Here is a 19134-nt window from a genome sequence, read left to right as displayed (position 1 = left end):
AAAAAAAACAAAAAAATAAAATTCAACATTCTATGTATTTTTTTAAGAAATCGGCCAACACCACCCCGATTACTCTAAATTAATTGGTCTTTTTTTTATTATTATTTATTAGAAACAAATTGTTAAGAACCAAAGACTATTTTTAATGATCCAAAACAGAAATAAATGTTCTAGCCTATTAGTGCCCTATATGGAATAAATCAATATTAAAACTAATTAACCCTTTTCAAAAGCATTTTGTCTCAGGTTTTTATTTAATGGTTCAGCGCAAGCTGAAGTACTGACATAGCTGGATAAGCTCCATTTAAAAAACGGCCAATTTTGAAAACAATTTAACAGCTTACCATGATGAACTTTTTTTTTTTTTAAAAAAAACAGGAAGAACTTGACTTTAAGACTACGTGGCAGATAAAACAGCTTCTTTACCAAATGCAATGAGCTACTTAAGTCACTAAATAAATTTAGCTACCTAGCTAAACCTGAAATGTAATCGATGCACAGTTTTTCCAGGATTTCAAAATAAATACTGTTGCCAAGATTTTTTAAATTGTTTTGCAAGCTATACGTTTTTTAGCTAAGGGATTCTTTACATTCCTAAACCCAGAAAAATACCGAGCTTTCGGCCACTGACAAGCTTGGGAGGCAGGAGAACCGAAACCCAAAGGAACGGCTGCTTGCTGTTGGGGGGCGAGGGAGGGAAACCACCACCAAGTCGCACTAGTTACCGCTCCCTCCTTTCTGCAGTGCAGCAGTACTTTAACTGGATAATCTCTTAACTACACTAAGTCAAAATAACTTCAGTAGCAATTATCAATTTTTGATTCATATGAAATATGTATTGATTGTACTAGTTCTATGTACAATTTAATAGAGATTAGTCAGATTTTCAGCCAACTTGGTGAGAAACAAGCCCCGTTTACCAAGCTGCTCCAGGTTCCCACACTCACATTCCTCCCAAGCAAATTATGGAACAAATTGGGGGGGGGAGGAGAGAAAAGCAGTAATTTATGAAAACATGGGACACCATAATTTTGCCATTTTTCTGCAATAAGGATGGCAAATGATTCATGGGGAAAAATGAAATATATTTCACTGTCAGTTCAATAGATCTAAGATTTACAGCTTCTTGACTTGGGCAGGAAAAACTCAGCTTGCATAAAAATGAATTGCAAATCAGTTAATTGTAGATATGCAAAAATAAGAAAATGAATCTGTGCGCTTCAGTAAAATAAACTGAGCAACAATTTAGAAGAGAGAAAATTAAAGGCAGCGAGAAAATTGACGGCAGCGAAGTCCTGTGTTTATTCTGGGGAGGGCAGGAGGCCGGGGAGGCAGGCAGGCTGCCTTTGTGAGGGACTTTCGAATCCGGTTACACCGACCCAACTCCCTTCACTTTGTGTCAGTCTTACTGATCAACCTAATTACATTTACATCAGTTGGACAAACAGATTACGGTATCTTCGTAACACAGAACCCAAGTTTGCCTTATTTAGTCAAATAAAGCCTATGTCGGAGAACTAGCGACACGCATCCAGCTAGAGCGCTGCCCTCCTCCAGACATCTGCAGGGAGAAGGCTCAGCCCCAGCACAGCAGGGCCGGCTAGGCGTAGCTCTAAAAACTACAGCCGCCCCCAAATAAAAACAGCCTCACCTGCTGAGACCTGGAAAGTTTGAGTGCAGCCCCAGCCTGCCGAGTTGCCCTGAACAGTCTCAGGCTGCAAGGGTTCAGAGGAGGCAGACAAAGCACTACGGCCGATGCTGGCATTTGCTGAGGATCAAGTTCAGTTAAATATACAGTTAAAACTTCCCAAAATTTTACAGAAAGCGGTCCCTCTGCTCATATCCAACTGGATAATCTAACGTATGTGACAGCCCTTGCACAAGACTATTGTGAAAAAAGCTGAGCAAGCTAAAGGCTTGCTCAGGGGAGCAAAATTTAATCTCTGCCTTTATTTGCAAAATAAGAAGAGGCGAGATTACCCCAGCGCATGCCTGCCTCAGCGGCATCTTCCGAGGGAAGAAAGTATCGATTCTGAAACGCAGGCTGTCATCTCCAGCCGCAGCAGCTGAGCACATGCTTTGTGCAGCCAGCGCTCCCGTGTCAGGGTATGGGCATGCAAAAATCGGGGGGGGGGGGGCTGGTTCAACAGGGGAACGAGGACTAAAACCTTGAGGCAGAACACACCTACAAACCTGAAACCCCCTCTTTCAGCAAGGAAAGACAACGCTTACTTAGCAGCAAAGCCTCGTCCCCACTGAAGATGGCTATCTCTCCTCAACAGATGCAATCAGTTCATATCTGACATGGAAAACACCCAGCTCAGGCATCAACACTTAAATATTAATGTTGCTATGATATTCCGTATCATATTTCTAAAACAGGCTAGAGAGCGCAAGTGAACGTAAGTTGCAATAAATCTGAATTTTTGAATATTCAGTGGAGAAATCGTGCAAAGCAAGGGAACCCAGCCCCAAAATACTGTTCTAGAAAAACCCCTATTCATTTCAGTTCTGTGTTGAGTAGCAAATTCAGGATCATGACCCAAGGCAATTTTAGTGCTGCAAAATACTTGGGATAAAGCTGATTGTAGCAAACGTTTTCTGACATATTACTTACACACCAGAGATTAGATAAAATTCATAATCTTTGTAATTACACTCTGGAGCTATTGGACCTGTTTATTTCTGTGGGGGACGTGTGGAGGGGAGCTATTCTGGCTGCACGTACACAACCCCTGTACTCACCGCAGCTACATCACAGTTGTGGAATATCCCTATTACAAGTGTAAATTAAAACCTATAAAATAATATGGAGATTATAAAAATTGCGTTAAAACCGATAACAGCTTTACTGATTTACTGACGATGAAAATATATAGCATTTTTTCTGTCAGAACATTTATCAACACATGGCAACCCTGGACTAACTTGACATGTAAAATGATCAAAATGGATTATGAAATTTCTTCCATTCATTTCTATTGATTTTAGTTATGACAAAATTCATCAGCGTGCAAAGGAACACTTGCAGCTGGCATTTCCCCCCCCCCCAAAATCCAGGCCAATTGGCTGGCTGCAATTTTAGTATGAGATGGCAGTGCAGAATACCTTACCCTGCATGTCATCAGCCAACGCACACAGCTCCTACGTTTTTATGCCAAGTGCCGTATTAACTCCTAATTTTCACTTTTAAACTATGAAGTGCTAAATTCCGAGCTAAAATGGGAAAGCATGGACAAAATTATGTTATGTTTACTAAGAAGCATCTATCTGAAATCTTCGCGTTAAAAATAAACTTTTTCAAGGCTAATCAAAGTTATTTTTGTAACTGACATAACAAACTGCCAGTGAAGGGACCATTTTTAATCAGTTTTATTGATTCATGCTTTCAGTTCTTACTCAGTTAAAAACAAGGCACATTAAATACATCCTCTTATTGCTCTATAAATGCATGCGGCTCATTCTGTATATCAAAAGTAATAAATAATGGCAGTAAAACACCAAGACAGTTATAAAAATGACAACCCAGCCTCAAACACACTATTTAACAGTTCAGTCTAGAAGAGAAACCTAACAAAACATGTAAGTGCCACATGTAAAACATGCAGTGTGTATATATGAGTGTACATCTATACACACGTATTTATACACATAAACACACTGCATGTATACGCATTCCCTCTGCCCCTCAGCATGCAGTTTATTTAAAACACAAAATACTCCCCCATCCAGAAATCCAACTCCCACCTCAATAAAAAAAAAAAAAAAGAACAAATCCACACACATTACAGTTTTTCCACCCAGGATCAGAACAATGCAAGACTGATATTTTACAACTCTTTCTACAGTACATTCACATAAAAAACAAAACCAAAACAAACAAAAAACCAACAAAGCCCACGGTCCTGAAAACCAATGTGAGGTGATAAATAAATACTTCTAGACTTTTTCCATGTATAGATTTAGCTGTTTTAAGTCACACATGCAATCTTCTCTTGTTACACAAGGTAGTCATACAAGATCTTGCTGTGCCATACAAAGGAGCAGAGAAGCATGACAGTAAAGTGCCTAAGATGCAAAGCAAATTCATATCAGAGGACACACACATCGCCAAGAAAATCCCAAAGTCACATTCTGTATGCAGTATTACTAAAACAAGAGAACAAAGAGTATACTTTGGGTACAAAGCAGAAAATCCTGGCTTTACAGGTAAACTCGTATTATTAATTCTTAACAGTGCCATTTATAGAGAAGCGGAGGAGAATTTTTCTTTAAACCATACGAAAAATGTTAACTACTAGAAATATTTTTCATGTGGCCTGGAAAAGGTCTCACTACTTTTACCTTTTTTTTTTTTTCTTAAATTATTGTTAACAGCAGAGTCCGAAACGCCTTCCCTTCTTACCTTGCTCACTGAACCAAAGTAACCTGTGTATTGTACATTCAATTTCCCTCCAATTCGGCAGTATATGTAAAATCTGTTATTGTGTTCATATTTGAAAAGGGTTTTGGAAATACGAAGCTGTGTCAAACATTACATACTTTACTTGAATATACTGGAACATGTTTCAAAAAGAAAAGTTTACAGGACCATGGAAACAAACCCCTTTGATTATAAAAAAATTCTTACATTGTCAAACATGCTAACTTCTCATTCACACAGACTGTGCCTCACTAGCAGAGGACTCGAAGCAAAAAAGCCATAACCCCTTAATATCTGCATTTTGGTAGAAGGCAGCATCAAAAAAAAAAAAAATTTAACATGCAAAAACCATCTGAAAGGCATTTTACCCAAGACTGTCTCCTACCCTCCAGAAACATAACCATTTGCTGAATTTTAAATGAGGCTTGCCCCCCCCATTATTTTTTTTTTTTGTATCTACTATTGTTAAACACCTGAATTTCTAATTTTTTTTAAAGGACTCTACCTCTCCAGCCAAACACAACATCTGTACTTGGTATGCTACATACTAATGCTCCTCAACATCTCCGTTTTGTGTATGTGATCATTTTCCCTTTTAAAATATCAAAGTAATCTTTGCTGTTCATTCCTGTACTGTTATTTTCCATTAGTGAAAGTGGTGACATCAGTTAAAATATATCAGATTTTACCCAAGGAGAAATTCAGACACTTTGGAACTGAAGCTTGTTTTGAGTCATAAATTGGTATTTATACTCAAAGAATATAACAGAATGACAAATTCATCAATAAACCATTCTTGTTTTCCCCTTCCTTGTTCCACATTAGGCAGAAATCTTCCACCTCATCTTGAACCTACTCAATCTAACAACAGAAAGGCAAATAGCCAGACACAACAGTGTTGAAAACAGCTCAAGTGAGTGGTCCTAACTTATTTTTTTTCCTCCATTAATCTGCTGAAAAAGAGCCCTTTCGCTTTTATAGAAAAGTTAGTGGAATGCAAAACAAATGTCATTGTTTCACTTTGTGTTTGAGCATTTTTAAATAAACAATTAAGACTGTTATGCTATCAAAAACTGCCATATTCTACATATCATCAGTGTGCGTCCAAAACTGGAAACAGTGTGAAGCACTACACAGCATAAACCACCACCTGCCAGACAATGTTATTTATTAAAGGAAGCTTATTTTTATTAATATAGGAGAAAGGAAAGCTGTCCCCTAGCTTTTAACTAAATTATTAGCCTGGGTGATTAATCAAGATGTCTTGTAGTTTTCCAGCTTCATACTTTCCAGCTGATATCTTTGTCTGGCCAAGTTATTGGTACCACTGAAATAACAGTGCACTCAAAAGAGCAAAACCAACCACCTATGGAAGGCTCATGACAGTTCGTCACCGTAATCGCTACCTCAGGAAGCATCACAAAAGCAACAAGAGTGACACTATCTCCAATCCAGAATATCAGCTTTCCCTCCCTTCCTCTTTGTTGAAGAGGACAGATCAGCAGCTTTTAAATACTAAATGCATATTTGGAAAACTCAATGCAACACTTTTAAAGGCAGGATTCACTTGCTGAGCATCATTTCCCTTAAAGGTAAAGGTGATATAAAAGTTAATGAACAAGGCAGTATGTGCTCATAGGCTTGTGTGTGCACCCAAATCTTTCTAGACTGTATTCTCGAACTCTTGTTAATAAACCCCTGTGTCTAAAGAATACCCAATCCAAAAGGCCACATACTGGAGTATTAAGTGCTGTGCAGAAAACCATTAATAATGAAAACAAATGCACCAGTGTATTTTCATAAGAGTAACACCGATGGACAGATCCTAGTCATCTTGAACAAGCAAAGACAATCAGAAGCACTGGAATGTTTTTCAGCAGAGAGACCAGCTACGTGTCCCCATCAGCTGTGGCTGCAAGCAGCCGCTGTGTTTGAACTCACAGGCCACCACCGCTCCGGTCCACCGGAATCACCACCCTCTGACGCAGATTCTCCTCGGCAGTCTTCATGAGCACAGCCAGCCGGCTTCCAGACACATGGCCCTTCTGAATAGCACTCATGAGCTTAAGACAGAAGAGGGAGAGCACCCTGTTACCTCATTTGCAAGATAAAGAACAAAGGTAGAGGGTACAGCCCCTCACCGAAAGGCAGCAGGGTAACTGCAACCCATTCGAGTCCCTGAGCATGTACCACCCAAGCCCTCCACCCATAGGGCTGATGGGGCACAGGACCCCAGCAGAGCCACGCACCGCACTGCTATTAACTCCTCGGCACGAGGGGCGCAGGGACGCTGCCGGTTGTCCCGTCCAGGGGCCACCAATGTGGACACTGACACAGCTCCCACCTAAACAACGGCCGAGTTCATTATTTTGTCCAAGAGCCATTAGCAAGTGTTACGGAATAAGCAGAACTTATTTTCCCATATATAAAGCAAAACTGCTGTGTGGTTTCAAAGACTCGCCTCAAAGCTCATTTACATTTTCCAGAAATATCAATGAGAGTTTTGGCCAGGCATGGGTGGCAGGAAGAGTACAAGTACCAAATACAACCCACTTGGAAGTAACAGTGCAGGCAACCACCACCACCAGGGTTTTTTCAGTGACATTTAAGAATGTAAGATAACCCATCTGTTTCACAGGCTTTTTTTTTTTTTTTTTTAATATCTGAAAGATGTAACTAATAGAAGAACACCAATCCTGATCTACCACTGACCCTAGACCATACCTTTTTTCAGTCATATGCCCTTCTTTGTAGAGACAGTGTACTTGACTTCCACAATTCTTTCAAATCCAAATTCCTTTATAGACTTTTAAAACTAATTTGTCTTTAAGTCCTGGAACCTGGACTCAGCTCCATCTTAACGAACATACACTAGTGCTAAGATTTTAGTTAATTCTGTTTTATCCCATGGATAAAGCAAGCATTAGACTTGAAATTTCATGCAGTCAGCTTGTCAAAGACTACTATGGAAAGCAACTGGCACTTACAAAATGCAGTTTCTTACTCCCATTGAGTGCTAAGAATCCTTCGGATTTCTTCCCCTCTATAGCTAAATCAGCTGGACCTATGCAAATGTGGTACCAACCCTGTCAAAGCTGGAACAAGTACCTGGGAGGGGAAGGGACAGAAGGGAACCCTGTGCTTTACAGACCCATCCGAGCTGCATTTGAAGGTGTTTTGATTACCCTGTGCAGCCCTGAGGCAAGGCAGACAACGGAGTTGGGAAGGAAAGGGGCAGCAGCAGTAAGAGCAGTACCTACAGCCAGCAAGGGAAGCCCACTATTGCTCCGACTGGGCGTTCTCCCTCGCCTCCCTCCCCACTTCCAGAGCCATCCCTACGCACAGACAGGGAGGCCCTGAGAGGAGAGGCATTGCCCTCACCCCCGTTCCCCCCGCTTGACAATGACTACCAGCCTTGTGTCTGTCTGGTCTGACTATACTGCACGCTCTTTGGGGAAGCGACTGCAAAAAAGATGGCTTTCCTCTGGCACCACCATGAAAACAAGAGTTTCTGGTACATGGGTCTGTCAGGATCTGAAAGGAAATCTGTTGTTGGGAAAAAAAAAATCTTCCTCCTGATTTACCACGAGGTTTTTTTTTGGCCTTTACGTATCAAAACTAGTTCCCAAGGTCCCCCTCCTTTCTTGGGCATAAGTGACAGCAGCACTAGGCTTCTGCATGCAAGTCTTCAGAAAAAGTCACTGCCATAAGACAGCTCCGTGTACACCTAAACACTGTCAGAGCTTTGTCTCCCCGCCACAGTGGAACGACCTGCTCGTGTTAAATGCTGATCAATGCAGTCCCCTTTCTCTTTGTGAAACACCTGTAAACATCGGTGTCTGCTGGGACCAGTTCTCCCAAGACCATTATTTGAGTTACACTGGCAATCTGCAGTTGGCCAAATGAAAGCACTTGGCATTGCTCTGCTCCCTGCTTGGAGAGCTACACGGCCACCCTGGTACAACGTGTTCCTATATTCTAATATAAACGTCCACAAATATTTGCACATGGCTTTCCACAAGCATTCTGAGGTAAAATGCAATTACTTTAAAGTTTTTCAAAAAGCAAACACAAAAGTATTGGGAACTGACTTAACAGATCCATTAAAAAAAATTAAACAAACATTTAATGTATTTTGTTCCTTCCATGGCAACCTCCTGTTAATTTTATTACCACAGTTCCTACTCAGCCCTTGGCTACGCTGCAGCTAGCAGAGTGCTGCTCTCTGCCTCTCCAGGAAGGAGGTGCATAGGCACAAGTGATCATTACTGCAGTGCCAATCACTAGTGTTAAATATTTAGATTGCATTGTGAAATGTATAGAAGCCAGTGGCCACAGCGCTACACAGTTTTACAAAAGAAACTGTGAAACTATACCAAAACAGTGACTTGCCTTTTAGATTTTACAGATTTTATGACTTAGGGCAGGCAACCCCTAATGAGACCATTTGGCACAGCAACGCAAAAACCCCAGAAAGGCACTAAAAAATCCGCAGAAGATAGAATTACTAGCTGTTTCAATTTCTTAACCACAATGTATCCAAACCAACCAAATTATAGGTTAACTATAATGGCTTCCCCCACATTAAAAATTTTTACATGCAAAAGGATGTAAGAGGGAGACCCTTTTCAATAGCCAGAAAAACAGCTGTGATTTTCTGTTGTATTTGAATACATAAGCATAAACTCCCAAAGCCATTATTTCTTCTTTCCCCTCTATGGTTCGTTTGTTGTTGTTGTGTGTGTGTGTGTGTGTCCCCCACCCCTTCCCCCAAGTGCATCTCAGTTACCCAGCTAAATTGCTGCATTTTAGGCAAATAAATAGTCCTTTTTTCTAATGCTGGACACAACCTGTGAAAATTTTCTGCATTTAGATTCAACAATGCTGCTCTTATCTACAGCTCATCTCGAGAGAGACAATTACCATTTCCTTTGCCTTGATCTTGTTTGTTTAACTTGACACAGTGAAGAAAGGGCTGACATTGACCAAAATCCCCAGCATTAATTTATCTCATGTTCGGCATTCATCATTGCCACCATGCAGGAAAGACATGGCAGTCACTTGAAATACCACACCAAGACGACTCTACAAAAACAAAGCTGGCCAGCAAACTGCATATGCAAGAGAAGCTGGGCAAACAAATGTTTCGGTAGCACCTTTAATTTCATTTTAAAGCCCTGCAAAAAGCAGATGTAGGGGTTGTCAACATAATGTCTTTCATACAACTGAGATAATGTTAGCCAATCCAGGAATTACAATGGGATTATATGGACTGGATGTGCTTCAACTACAAGCTCATTCTTCAAAATATTCAAAATAGTTTAGAAACTACTAATCACTTAACAGACCCAGATAAATGTCGGTGTGCATCACTATGTCATATACCTTCCAGTGGACAACTGTATCATTTTGAATATATTTAAACAGCATTTCTGTATTAAAAAAGCCAAATTCAGGTCTGTACTGTGGTATACTTTGCAAATTGGACCTGTTCTTTGGGTCTTATTGTTTCTGCACATGAAAAAAAAAAAAATCTTTGAATTTCAAAGGTGCTTGAGGATGGCTCTGGGTGTCACTTATCTTGTGGTGTGGCAAATAGCATCAACACTACAGCATTTACCCAAGTGACCTCAGCTAGACTCCAACCCAGCCCTTCAGCAAAGGGGGGAAAAAAGTTAAATACCTATGCCTTTGTTCGTTAAAGTTACAGCTTCTCTTGTAACAAAGAAACACCTACCTGCAAAAACTCATTGAGCTCGACCTGTCCATTTTTGTTCAGATCCACTTCATTTAGAATATCATGAAGTGTATTTTCAGCAATTTGCACGCTGATGCTCTAGACAAAAAAAAAGCACAGAAGTATGTCAACAGGATTGTTCAGCACTATTTATGCCACACTCTGAAATTTAGATAAGAGGCTTAAAAAGGAAACTAAAAGAACACAAGGAAACATTACCTCCAAGACACGCTGCACATCCAGTATAGTAATAAACCCCTTCTTGTCTTTGTCAAACATGTGGAATCGCTTCTTGTACCTGCAAGATAAGGAGTATCAGTGGGAAAAACTGCACTCAGAAGAATGACAGGTATTAATTCCTAGCAGCATAGGGAACTCTTTTACTTTACTTACCTTTCAATATCTGAAGGCACTAGGCTGATTTCAGAGCTGTCTGTTAATTGATCTGATTTTACTTTGTAGCCCATTTCATAATAGAGAAATTTTTTAGCAGCTTCAAGTTCTTCCTACAACAAAAAAAAGAAAAACTGTCTATCTGAGGAACAGCCAGTTCTTACACAATTATTTTTAATGTAGTATTTATTAGCTTCCTCCATTTAACTAGAATTTACCTAAGGTCCAAAAATCAAGCAGACAGTAGCTGAAAAATATTTTAAAAAAATAAATGAAGCTTAGGTATTTTTTAAGTCTTGAAAAGAGATATCAAGCCTAGTGAAGGCTTCTAATTACCGTATAAACGCTTTTAGGACCATACCGCTCCTTCAGTCACATGTGGTATATCTACCTATTTCATGAAGAATGGTACTTGCAGGTCAGGCCTACAAATTGCCATTTAACTCACAGTTGATATCTTAGGGCAATGTTTCACCTAAACTGTCTAAAGTCAGCAAAAAAATCAGGAGGTCTAACACCAGGCAGGTTCTTTATGTTTTAAACTAGTTTTCTTGATGGTAGTAAAATTAATTTATTACCTGAAAGTTCAGTGCAAGGTCTTCCATACCCAGTTTTTTAATAAGTGATAAACACCTGCCATACATAGAGTACTGTAGAAGAGAGTTCTTTCTACAGCAACAGGTACACCAAATACGGTTCTAAGAGCGATACAAGCATCTGTCACATGGGCACCAATATTAAATAGTCCACACTGCAGTTAACGAACAAGAGCAAGCACGATAAGGAACAGACATGGTAGCAGTGCAAGATTCCTAGGCATGTACGTATAAGTCACTTCATCTAGCAAGGACTTGGTCGTGAAGGCGTATTAGGAGACCAACTCAACTATACCGGACTCCTCTTACATACTTCAATATAAGCTCACAAATTAGCCTTAGAGTCCCAAACCAACAAAGATTTATTTAATGGTCTTACTATAAGATCTAAATTAAAGAATGCTCCTCTGGATAGGCACTGAATTGCGTCGTCCATCAAGCTGAAATATAGCATGTGCAAGATTGCTGTAAAAATGTGGTACTTCAAAACGGCCTAAGACTCGTTACAGAACAGATGCTCAGGGGGCTTTTAGCCTTATTTGAAAGAAAAGGAGACTTTTCCAAAAGAAACCGCAGTGGACACTGAGGGAATGCAGACTGCCTTGCTGGCATTAGTGAGCTCCCACAAGGCACAGACAGCTTTGAGAGTCCTACAGGTGCCTGCAGTACTTGTTAATTTTCCTTCCTGCAGGTTACAGTGAGAACAGGTGCCTAACTCCCCAACTACAGGCTGCTGGAGTTAAGGCTGTCCATGCAACCCTAACATCATGCTGGTTTCAAATTTTTTGCTTTACAAGATTCCCATTTTCTAATCTACTGTTATGGAAGAATTGATACAGCTTTGTTTAACATGGTAAATTATTATATGAGCAAATCTCATTGGGTAAGGGTGAGACACCTCTCACTATGAGGTTGCTCAACATACATGCACACAAGCAACACAGCTCGCAATGGTGACGTGATGGTACTCCCTTCCTGCGGGGAGGCGTCAGGATCACAGCAAGTCCTCTGGCTAGCAGGATTAAATGAGCTCCTCCCAGAATGTTAATCAAACTTCTAACTGGCTAAAAGGTTTCATGAATAGTTCAAGGGAAACTTCCCATCCTCTTTGGAGTGCAAGAGCTAGGTGAGCATTCACAGGTTCTGTTTGCTTCAGAGTGAAAAAAGAAGTCCCAAAGCACGTGACCCATTCGGGTACACCACTCTTTGCACTGCCCCTCCTCCTCCGCCATACTCGGGGCAGCATTACAAGCGCAGCCTCCAGTATTCTGGGCATTTATCTTTTTATGACAACAGAAAGAAGTGATAATCAGCAAATTACTGACGTGAATCCTGCCCCTCCTGAGTAAGTGGGATGTCTACATCTAAGCTGGTTATCCAACGTACTGCTGGCAGTTTCTGGAGATCTAAACAGGGCTGTGGGGTACAAATCAATGCATGCACAGCAGATGCCTTCAGTAGGGTAGGTCATCTGACCAAAGTTTGTTTACTACAGAGCAGGCATAGAGAGACTAGCTCAGAGACAGCCTGTTATCAACACCACAAGTAAAGTGACATGAGTCCCACACTGTGTCTGTGCATGGACCCACTGAGGCCAAAGGAGGCTAACAATGACCTTAAACATTAATTTAGGCCAGAGAATGGTGCAAACTCAGTATCATCACTTTTCAAGAGACGCAGCAGACAAAAAGGAGTGACACAGATTACAAGATCCTCCTCTCTACCAGGCAGATCTGTTGAAAAGTGTCAGTAAACAAAATACCTGAACAAGAATAGGATAGTAATGCCAAGTCTGGTTTCATTTTTAAAGCTGGGGAACAACATGATACAAATCTTCACTTTCCCCTCCACTCCCCAGCCAATACCAACTCATGTCACAGCTATTGTGATAAAGTCTTTATAATGAAATATGCCAAGTGAATCATTCTCTCAGGAAGAAAGCACCACTTGAAGTTTTGTATTCAACCAATTTAGATCGTTAACATGGAAACTACTTAAGAAAAACAAAACAGTTTCAGATGAAAAAGGCTCTTTGTACCTTTTTTTTCTGCTCATTCCATTTAAGTTCTTTCCCCATTATATCTACGATTCTTGGCAGGGCTTCCTCTGCAGCCTGCACATTCAGAAAGGCCAAGCGAGTACGTCGGGAAATCATATCCACTGCCGTGCGGGCGTACTCTTTAACACCATAGACGACCTAGAACAATAAGACAAAGGGAGAAAATGCAGATGAGAACGCAGACAGGCATTGCTGGAAATTATGTTTAGCATCACAAACCGCACTGCTGGGCTGGCTATACAAAATGAACTTTCTGTAACTAGCTCCCAGCCAACCAAGAGAAGGGTTTGAAAAGCTCCCTTTCCCTTGGAACATTTTATAAAATGCGCCTGGGATCAAACGTGTATATATGAAATAAAAAATATACACTATATAATTATAAATTTTAATTACATATAAATATATTAACATGTGTATATATGAGCATAAAACCCAAAGCATACTCCAGGGAAGGGTCAAAAACAAGAACAGAAAAAAATCTGGACCTCCCCAAAGGAAAGGGCTTATGGAGATGTTTTACAGAGAGAGACCAACCTGCTCTAGAACCTGCTTATCCCAAGAAGAGAATCAAAGAATATTATGCAGTTTTTCCACATACCTCAGCTTCAATATAAGGAAATTCAGATACAAGACGTTTTCCAACAATAGGCCATCTCTTTCCTGTAACTTGGGCTATTTTGGCCACGTCAAAAGCCTTGTCACCATACGTTGAAGCTAGATGCTGAGCCACCTATGGAGTTGAAAACAAATTCAATATGCTTTCGAAAGCACATCAAATATACACACATTTTACTTGTCAATTCTGTTATCACCAATAACAAATATGCTGACGAGGGCATTAGATTTTGATTGTGTGGGTGCAAACTACTTGCATTGTGAATGGCTTAGACCAGCACTGACACCTCTACGTATGTATCAATGTAACTGTGACTAATGATGGTCCAACTCTTCTGCTACACTGTGATCCTCTCTGAAGTACAGATTTTGTTGGGCTCAAAGGAACACAGACCCTAGCATGTCATAACATTTTAAAGCAGGAAAAAGTCAAGAATAGGAAGAAGCAAAAAGGGAAGAAAAGAAGAACAGTCACTAGGATTTATTTTTGTTAAAATTATCTTTGTTCCAGCCAGATAATAAGCTCTTATCAGGCTCAACAAACCCTTGTACAAGTTATGCTGACATTAGATTTAGTGGGAAAACAAACCCCTCCAACACAGAAACATCAGAGCATCAACAGAAACCATGACTCACCTCACTTTCAAGTCCATAGTCTTGAACCAACCTAATGTAGAGAGTGGGACTCCAGTCCTCAGCCCCTTGTAGCTGCAGTCCAATGGTCTTACTGGAACCTGCCTTCAAATCATGAGCCTGGATTGCTGCATCAATGGTGTCCTGCGCCATGGCACGGTAGGTTGTCCACTTCCCACCTGTAACCACACATTTACTTCTCCATTTGGGGAAAGCAAGCATAATATGAAGTTGGTATGCACTATACATATTTTGTATATCACGTTAATTCTTACTAGACTTGCTCCAATGAGCCAGTCATGCTAACACTGACAGATCATTATCTAATAATAGGAACATGAAGAGTTATCCTGTAACAAGAAAAGTTTTGAATGTACTGGGGAAACCCAACAAAACTGTACTTTAAGAGAACTTCCAGTACCTGCTATCGTGACAAGGCCACTATCGCTAATGGTAACGACGTGATTCCGGGATATTGACTGTGTGTCTTTGGAGTTGGGGTCTGTGACCAGAGGACGAATGCCACTCCACGCTGCCAACACATCTCCTCTTCTCACTGTCCGGAACCAAAGATCAGCCAGAGTCAGCCAGGAACTGATGGGTATTTATCTCGTATCCCTTCTGTGGTCTTTGTGGCATTGCCTCCGAGTAGAGAGATACTCGCTGTGAAACAGGACTGCACCACACCATGCTTGTTAGTTGAGCAACTCAAAAAGCTGGACAAGATTCTCCAAAGTAATGGAATAAGCTGGGCTACAGAATTAAAAACAGCACTGCCCTGGTCAGTATCAGTAATATTCTCTAGTCCAAAGCAAAGTCAGAGACAGAAAGGTCTGTTTTTAACACTGGTTAAAAATCCAACAGAACAGAGAGATCTTGGGAACTGATCAACCAAGAGAGATTCAACTGTCAAACTCACCGATCAGCTCAAAAAAACCCCAACCCCAAAAAACAAACACTACCACAACCAATACACACTCTCCAGCACCAAGTCTTCTCCTTGTTTCCTTGTGCTGACAAGATAGTCCTTACATTACATTTTAGAAACCAAAATAAAATTTGTTCCACATATGTATAACATTTGCTTTTAGGACTTCAAAGCTTTTTCTCTAGCTTGTAGGTTATTTTTCCAAGTTTTCCTCTCGACAAGTGATCTTTATCCACAGCTTTTATCGTTAAGTGCAGTCACATGTATACACAAGGAGAAAATTTATTGGCAAGGTTGTGTTCGGCTGTAGCACACCCCCAAAGCTTGTAGCCCACAACAGCGGTTGTTACTGCACAGCAACCCAAAATGGTCCGTCTGACTTGTCAAAAACCACCCAAGAGAAGTCCTCATCTCTTACACCACCACCTCTTCCAGCCCTGCCTTCTCTTCCTCCCTATCACTGCTCCAAAGACATTCTCCTGCTCCACAAGCCACCTGGCTAAACCTCCGTTTACTACCTTCTTCCCCTGTGCTGCTCCTCTGCTTCCCGCCCAGTTACAAGTATATCCCTAAAGCCAGCCCTGACTTGTCAGTAAACCTGGAGGAAGAAAACCTGAAGGCATCAAGTAGTCACAAAAGCCCTTAACAGTTGTAGGAAGATACCCTAGCCTCCAAAAGTCTCTTTTTTTTTAACATCTAAAACATGGCACCAATAGAGAATTTAAGGAAATTAATTTTGTTACTTATTAAATTTGCAATAGAAAAATTGACTGATTTGCTTTATACTAAACTCTTTGGAACATTTTTTTTTTATATATATATACACAACTTTCAAATAAATGATAATTGAAAAATCAGTAAAAGGGTGTAAAAATATCCCCCAAAGAACACAAAATAGATTTCAGAAATCAATGGTGCTCTGCCAGCATGTTTAACCTGCCAAAATGAAGTGTTAATCACAGAAATAAGATACCATATTACGTTTATAAACTAATGAAACTAGAAAAAGCAGCATGCGTGACACTATAATTAAACAGTTGGAACACAGCCAAGCCTGTGTAAGTTGATAACCCTGGCACTGTCTCTGGCAGCAAAAAGGCAGGTCTGCAGTGAGTTGATACGGCCAGCACAGTTGTTAATTCAATAACAAGCAATCTATAAACACTGCTAATTGCATATGTGAAAAACAGTGTGCACCTAGGTAGGTTTCATTCAAAAGAATTAAACACTTCATAATGTACTTCTGTAAAATCCCTTGCAAAATCTGTCTCATTCACACTCTTAACTCTACCAGCTACCATCTGGCTTACCGCACTTACTGACATCAACTTCTGCTCAAGAAACTTAAGGTCCATTTCCTGGAGACTCTTTCCGAACTTATAATACAATACAGAGCCATCAGTCATACACTTCAGGAAACAAGTAATCCAGCATTTCCAGTCTCCGGACAGCAAGTTTTCCTAAATCTAAGGATGCTGCAATGTTCCTGACTGAGTGCTCTTCAGATTTATTTTTAATGCTGTTACCACAACAGAAATACAGAAGTACAAATGCTTTCACAGAACAATTTTTAAAAAAACCTCACTATGAAGGCAAGAAGCCTCTCTCCTTCAAACCAGGACTGAGTCAAAGCAGGCCAGCATCTTACAACAAATGTGTTCTCAGCTCAGCTACTGAAGGGAATAACTGTCACCAAGTAATTTTTATAAATTCTCTTTTTTGCCCATTCTACTTTCCTCTCCCACTGAAAACTGACACTATTAGATATTTACCAGATCAAGAAAAGTAAATTTTAAGAATAATGTGCCTAGAAAAATGGAGATAAAAATCAAAGACCTGGGAGAAGTCAGAACAACTTTTCCTTCAAGGAAAAACAGGTGAATTATTTGATGTACTTGTGTTGATGTATGACCAAACTGTCCCAGTTGTGCAAAATCTTGCATCTGCCACCCAAAGAGACCAGAATGACTTGGCTGTGGAACTGGAAAGCTAGCGCCAGTTAGATGAAAGGTATCTGAAATCTAACATATCAACTGACTTCCATTTAAATAGACCAAGCAGTGCAGGTATATCTGGAAAAGCATCATTGTATAGCTCTGAAATATAGATCATGATGACACTTAGGTCCCACTAGTTTTAGAAACACCTAGATGGACAAGAACCATTGTTATCAGAGTCACAGGAAAAGACAGCATTTACTCAAACTGAAATGCCACAGACTCATCAGTACCTTCCCAGGGAAAAACAGAGCTGACAAAGGTTTACCTTCAACATCAACACTAAGGTAGTTGCGCACTTCATTCAAAATGAAGTTTATATCTTCTTCTGTTGGTATCGGATGGGAAGTAACATCAGTAGGGCTGTCTGTGGTCCCTGCAATAGTCATCTTCTCCCATGGCAGGAAGAAAATCACTCTACCATCGCTGGTGGCTGGGTCAAGCAGACCCATATTATCAGGGCTGAAATAAAGAAGGGACACGGTTCAAAACAGGTCAGGCATCACCAGGGATTCTGTTCTTGCACACCTTGTACCTCAGATCCAGTATTAGAACATTACCTTTGTTCTTAGGTCAAATGACTTTTTAAAAATAAATAAATAAATAAATAAAAGCAGAGATTTCACGTGTGGCCATGACCTGACTTTAAATGGTATTTCTTAAAACTTCTGGACTAAGGCCCTTGAATGTGATGCTCAGATATTACTAGAATTTTATTTCCTAAGCAAGTTAGCACACCACAGCCTTAAACTGAGCAACTGGGCCTTTGGCATTGCATATCTCCATTCACTCTGGAACATCTTGCCGTTGGAATTTCAAATGCAAACATTTGGAAATTTTAAAACAGCAATTACTTGAAACTCATTATGAAATGAACAACTGCTTTTAATCAAAAAATAGATAATCATTTATATTACACCACAAAGGAAAGGGAAGGCTGAAACAGAATGCACATTCAAATGGAATAAATAAGAACAGAACCATAGATCTGTTTTGATGTGTCTATGTATGTAACAAGAAAAATTAAAGATTAAATACTATTAACCCAAGTTATCACTTCTGTGCTGTAGAGGACGAAAGTAAAGACATACAAAATCCCAAAGGCTTCTACAACCTGCATTCACAATAAAGGTGGAGCGGGAGGGGGCGAGGGTTAGCAACAGAAAGAAGCAGCAGAGAAAACAAGAGAACAGCAACAGTGAAATCATAAGCATTACGAGTACATTTAAACAGTAAACTTCCAGCAATACTACAGCCTGAGTTTGTTAACCATCTGCCACTTCAACAGGAAGGAACACCTACAGACTCCCATGGGATTTAGGCCAAGAGGTATACTCCAAATACTCCCAACTCTTGCATTCCTGAATGGGGATCTGTGTTTTGAGGGAAAAAAGGCAAGAGAGACACTAACTAGATGCTACTATTCAGAGATTTTTCATTTATTTATGCCAGTGCTACAAACAGAATGACTCCATAAAATGAAGAAAAACACTAGTTCTTTGTACAGGAAATTTTAATTTATGTATCGATGTTTTCCGGTATAATGTAAAAAAAAAATAAAAAAAAAATATGCACAAGTACAAAACCAGTTATCCTCATGACTTATTAAATAACTCTGCTTATATTTCAGAAGACAAAAGGCTTCTATAAACACTTCAAAGTAAACAGCTTTTATATAGGAAAACATCTAAGCTGTCCCCTTTTTAAATTTTTTAAAGGAAAGAGGCTGACTTCCATTTCAGGTGCTGGAAGT

The 19134-nt window shown here is 40.0% G+C and overlaps 1 protein-coding gene across 1 annotated transcript; it reads right to left on the bottom strand.

Moving 5' to 3' along the window:
• Positions 1-6360: 6360 nt before the first annotated feature.
• Positions 6361-17848, bottom strand: GPD2 (glycerol-3-phosphate dehydrogenase 2 (mitochondrial); the record flags this gene model as incomplete). Its single annotated transcript, XM_009702736.1, has 9 exons — positions 6361-6486; positions 10161-10259; positions 10380-10458; positions 10554-10666; positions 13188-13346; positions 13807-13938; positions 14460-14635; positions 14878-15012; positions 17650-17848. Coding segments are annotated over 9 exons (1218 nt in total), but the record flags the coding sequence as incomplete, so codon positions are not given.
• Between the last annotated feature and the right edge of the window lie 1286 nt (positions 17849-19134).

Source organism: Cariama cristata, unplaced genomic scaffold, assembly GCF_000690535.1.
Source record: "Cariama cristata isolate BGI_N322 unplaced genomic scaffold, ASM69053v1 scaffold42696, whole genome shotgun sequence".
In the NCBI taxonomy this organism is placed as follows: domain Eukaryota; kingdom Metazoa; phylum Chordata; class Aves; order Cariamiformes; family Cariamidae; genus Cariama; species Cariama cristata.
The sequence above is the reverse complement of the archived record's forward strand: the minus strand, read 5'-3'. Positions and strand labels throughout refer to the sequence as shown.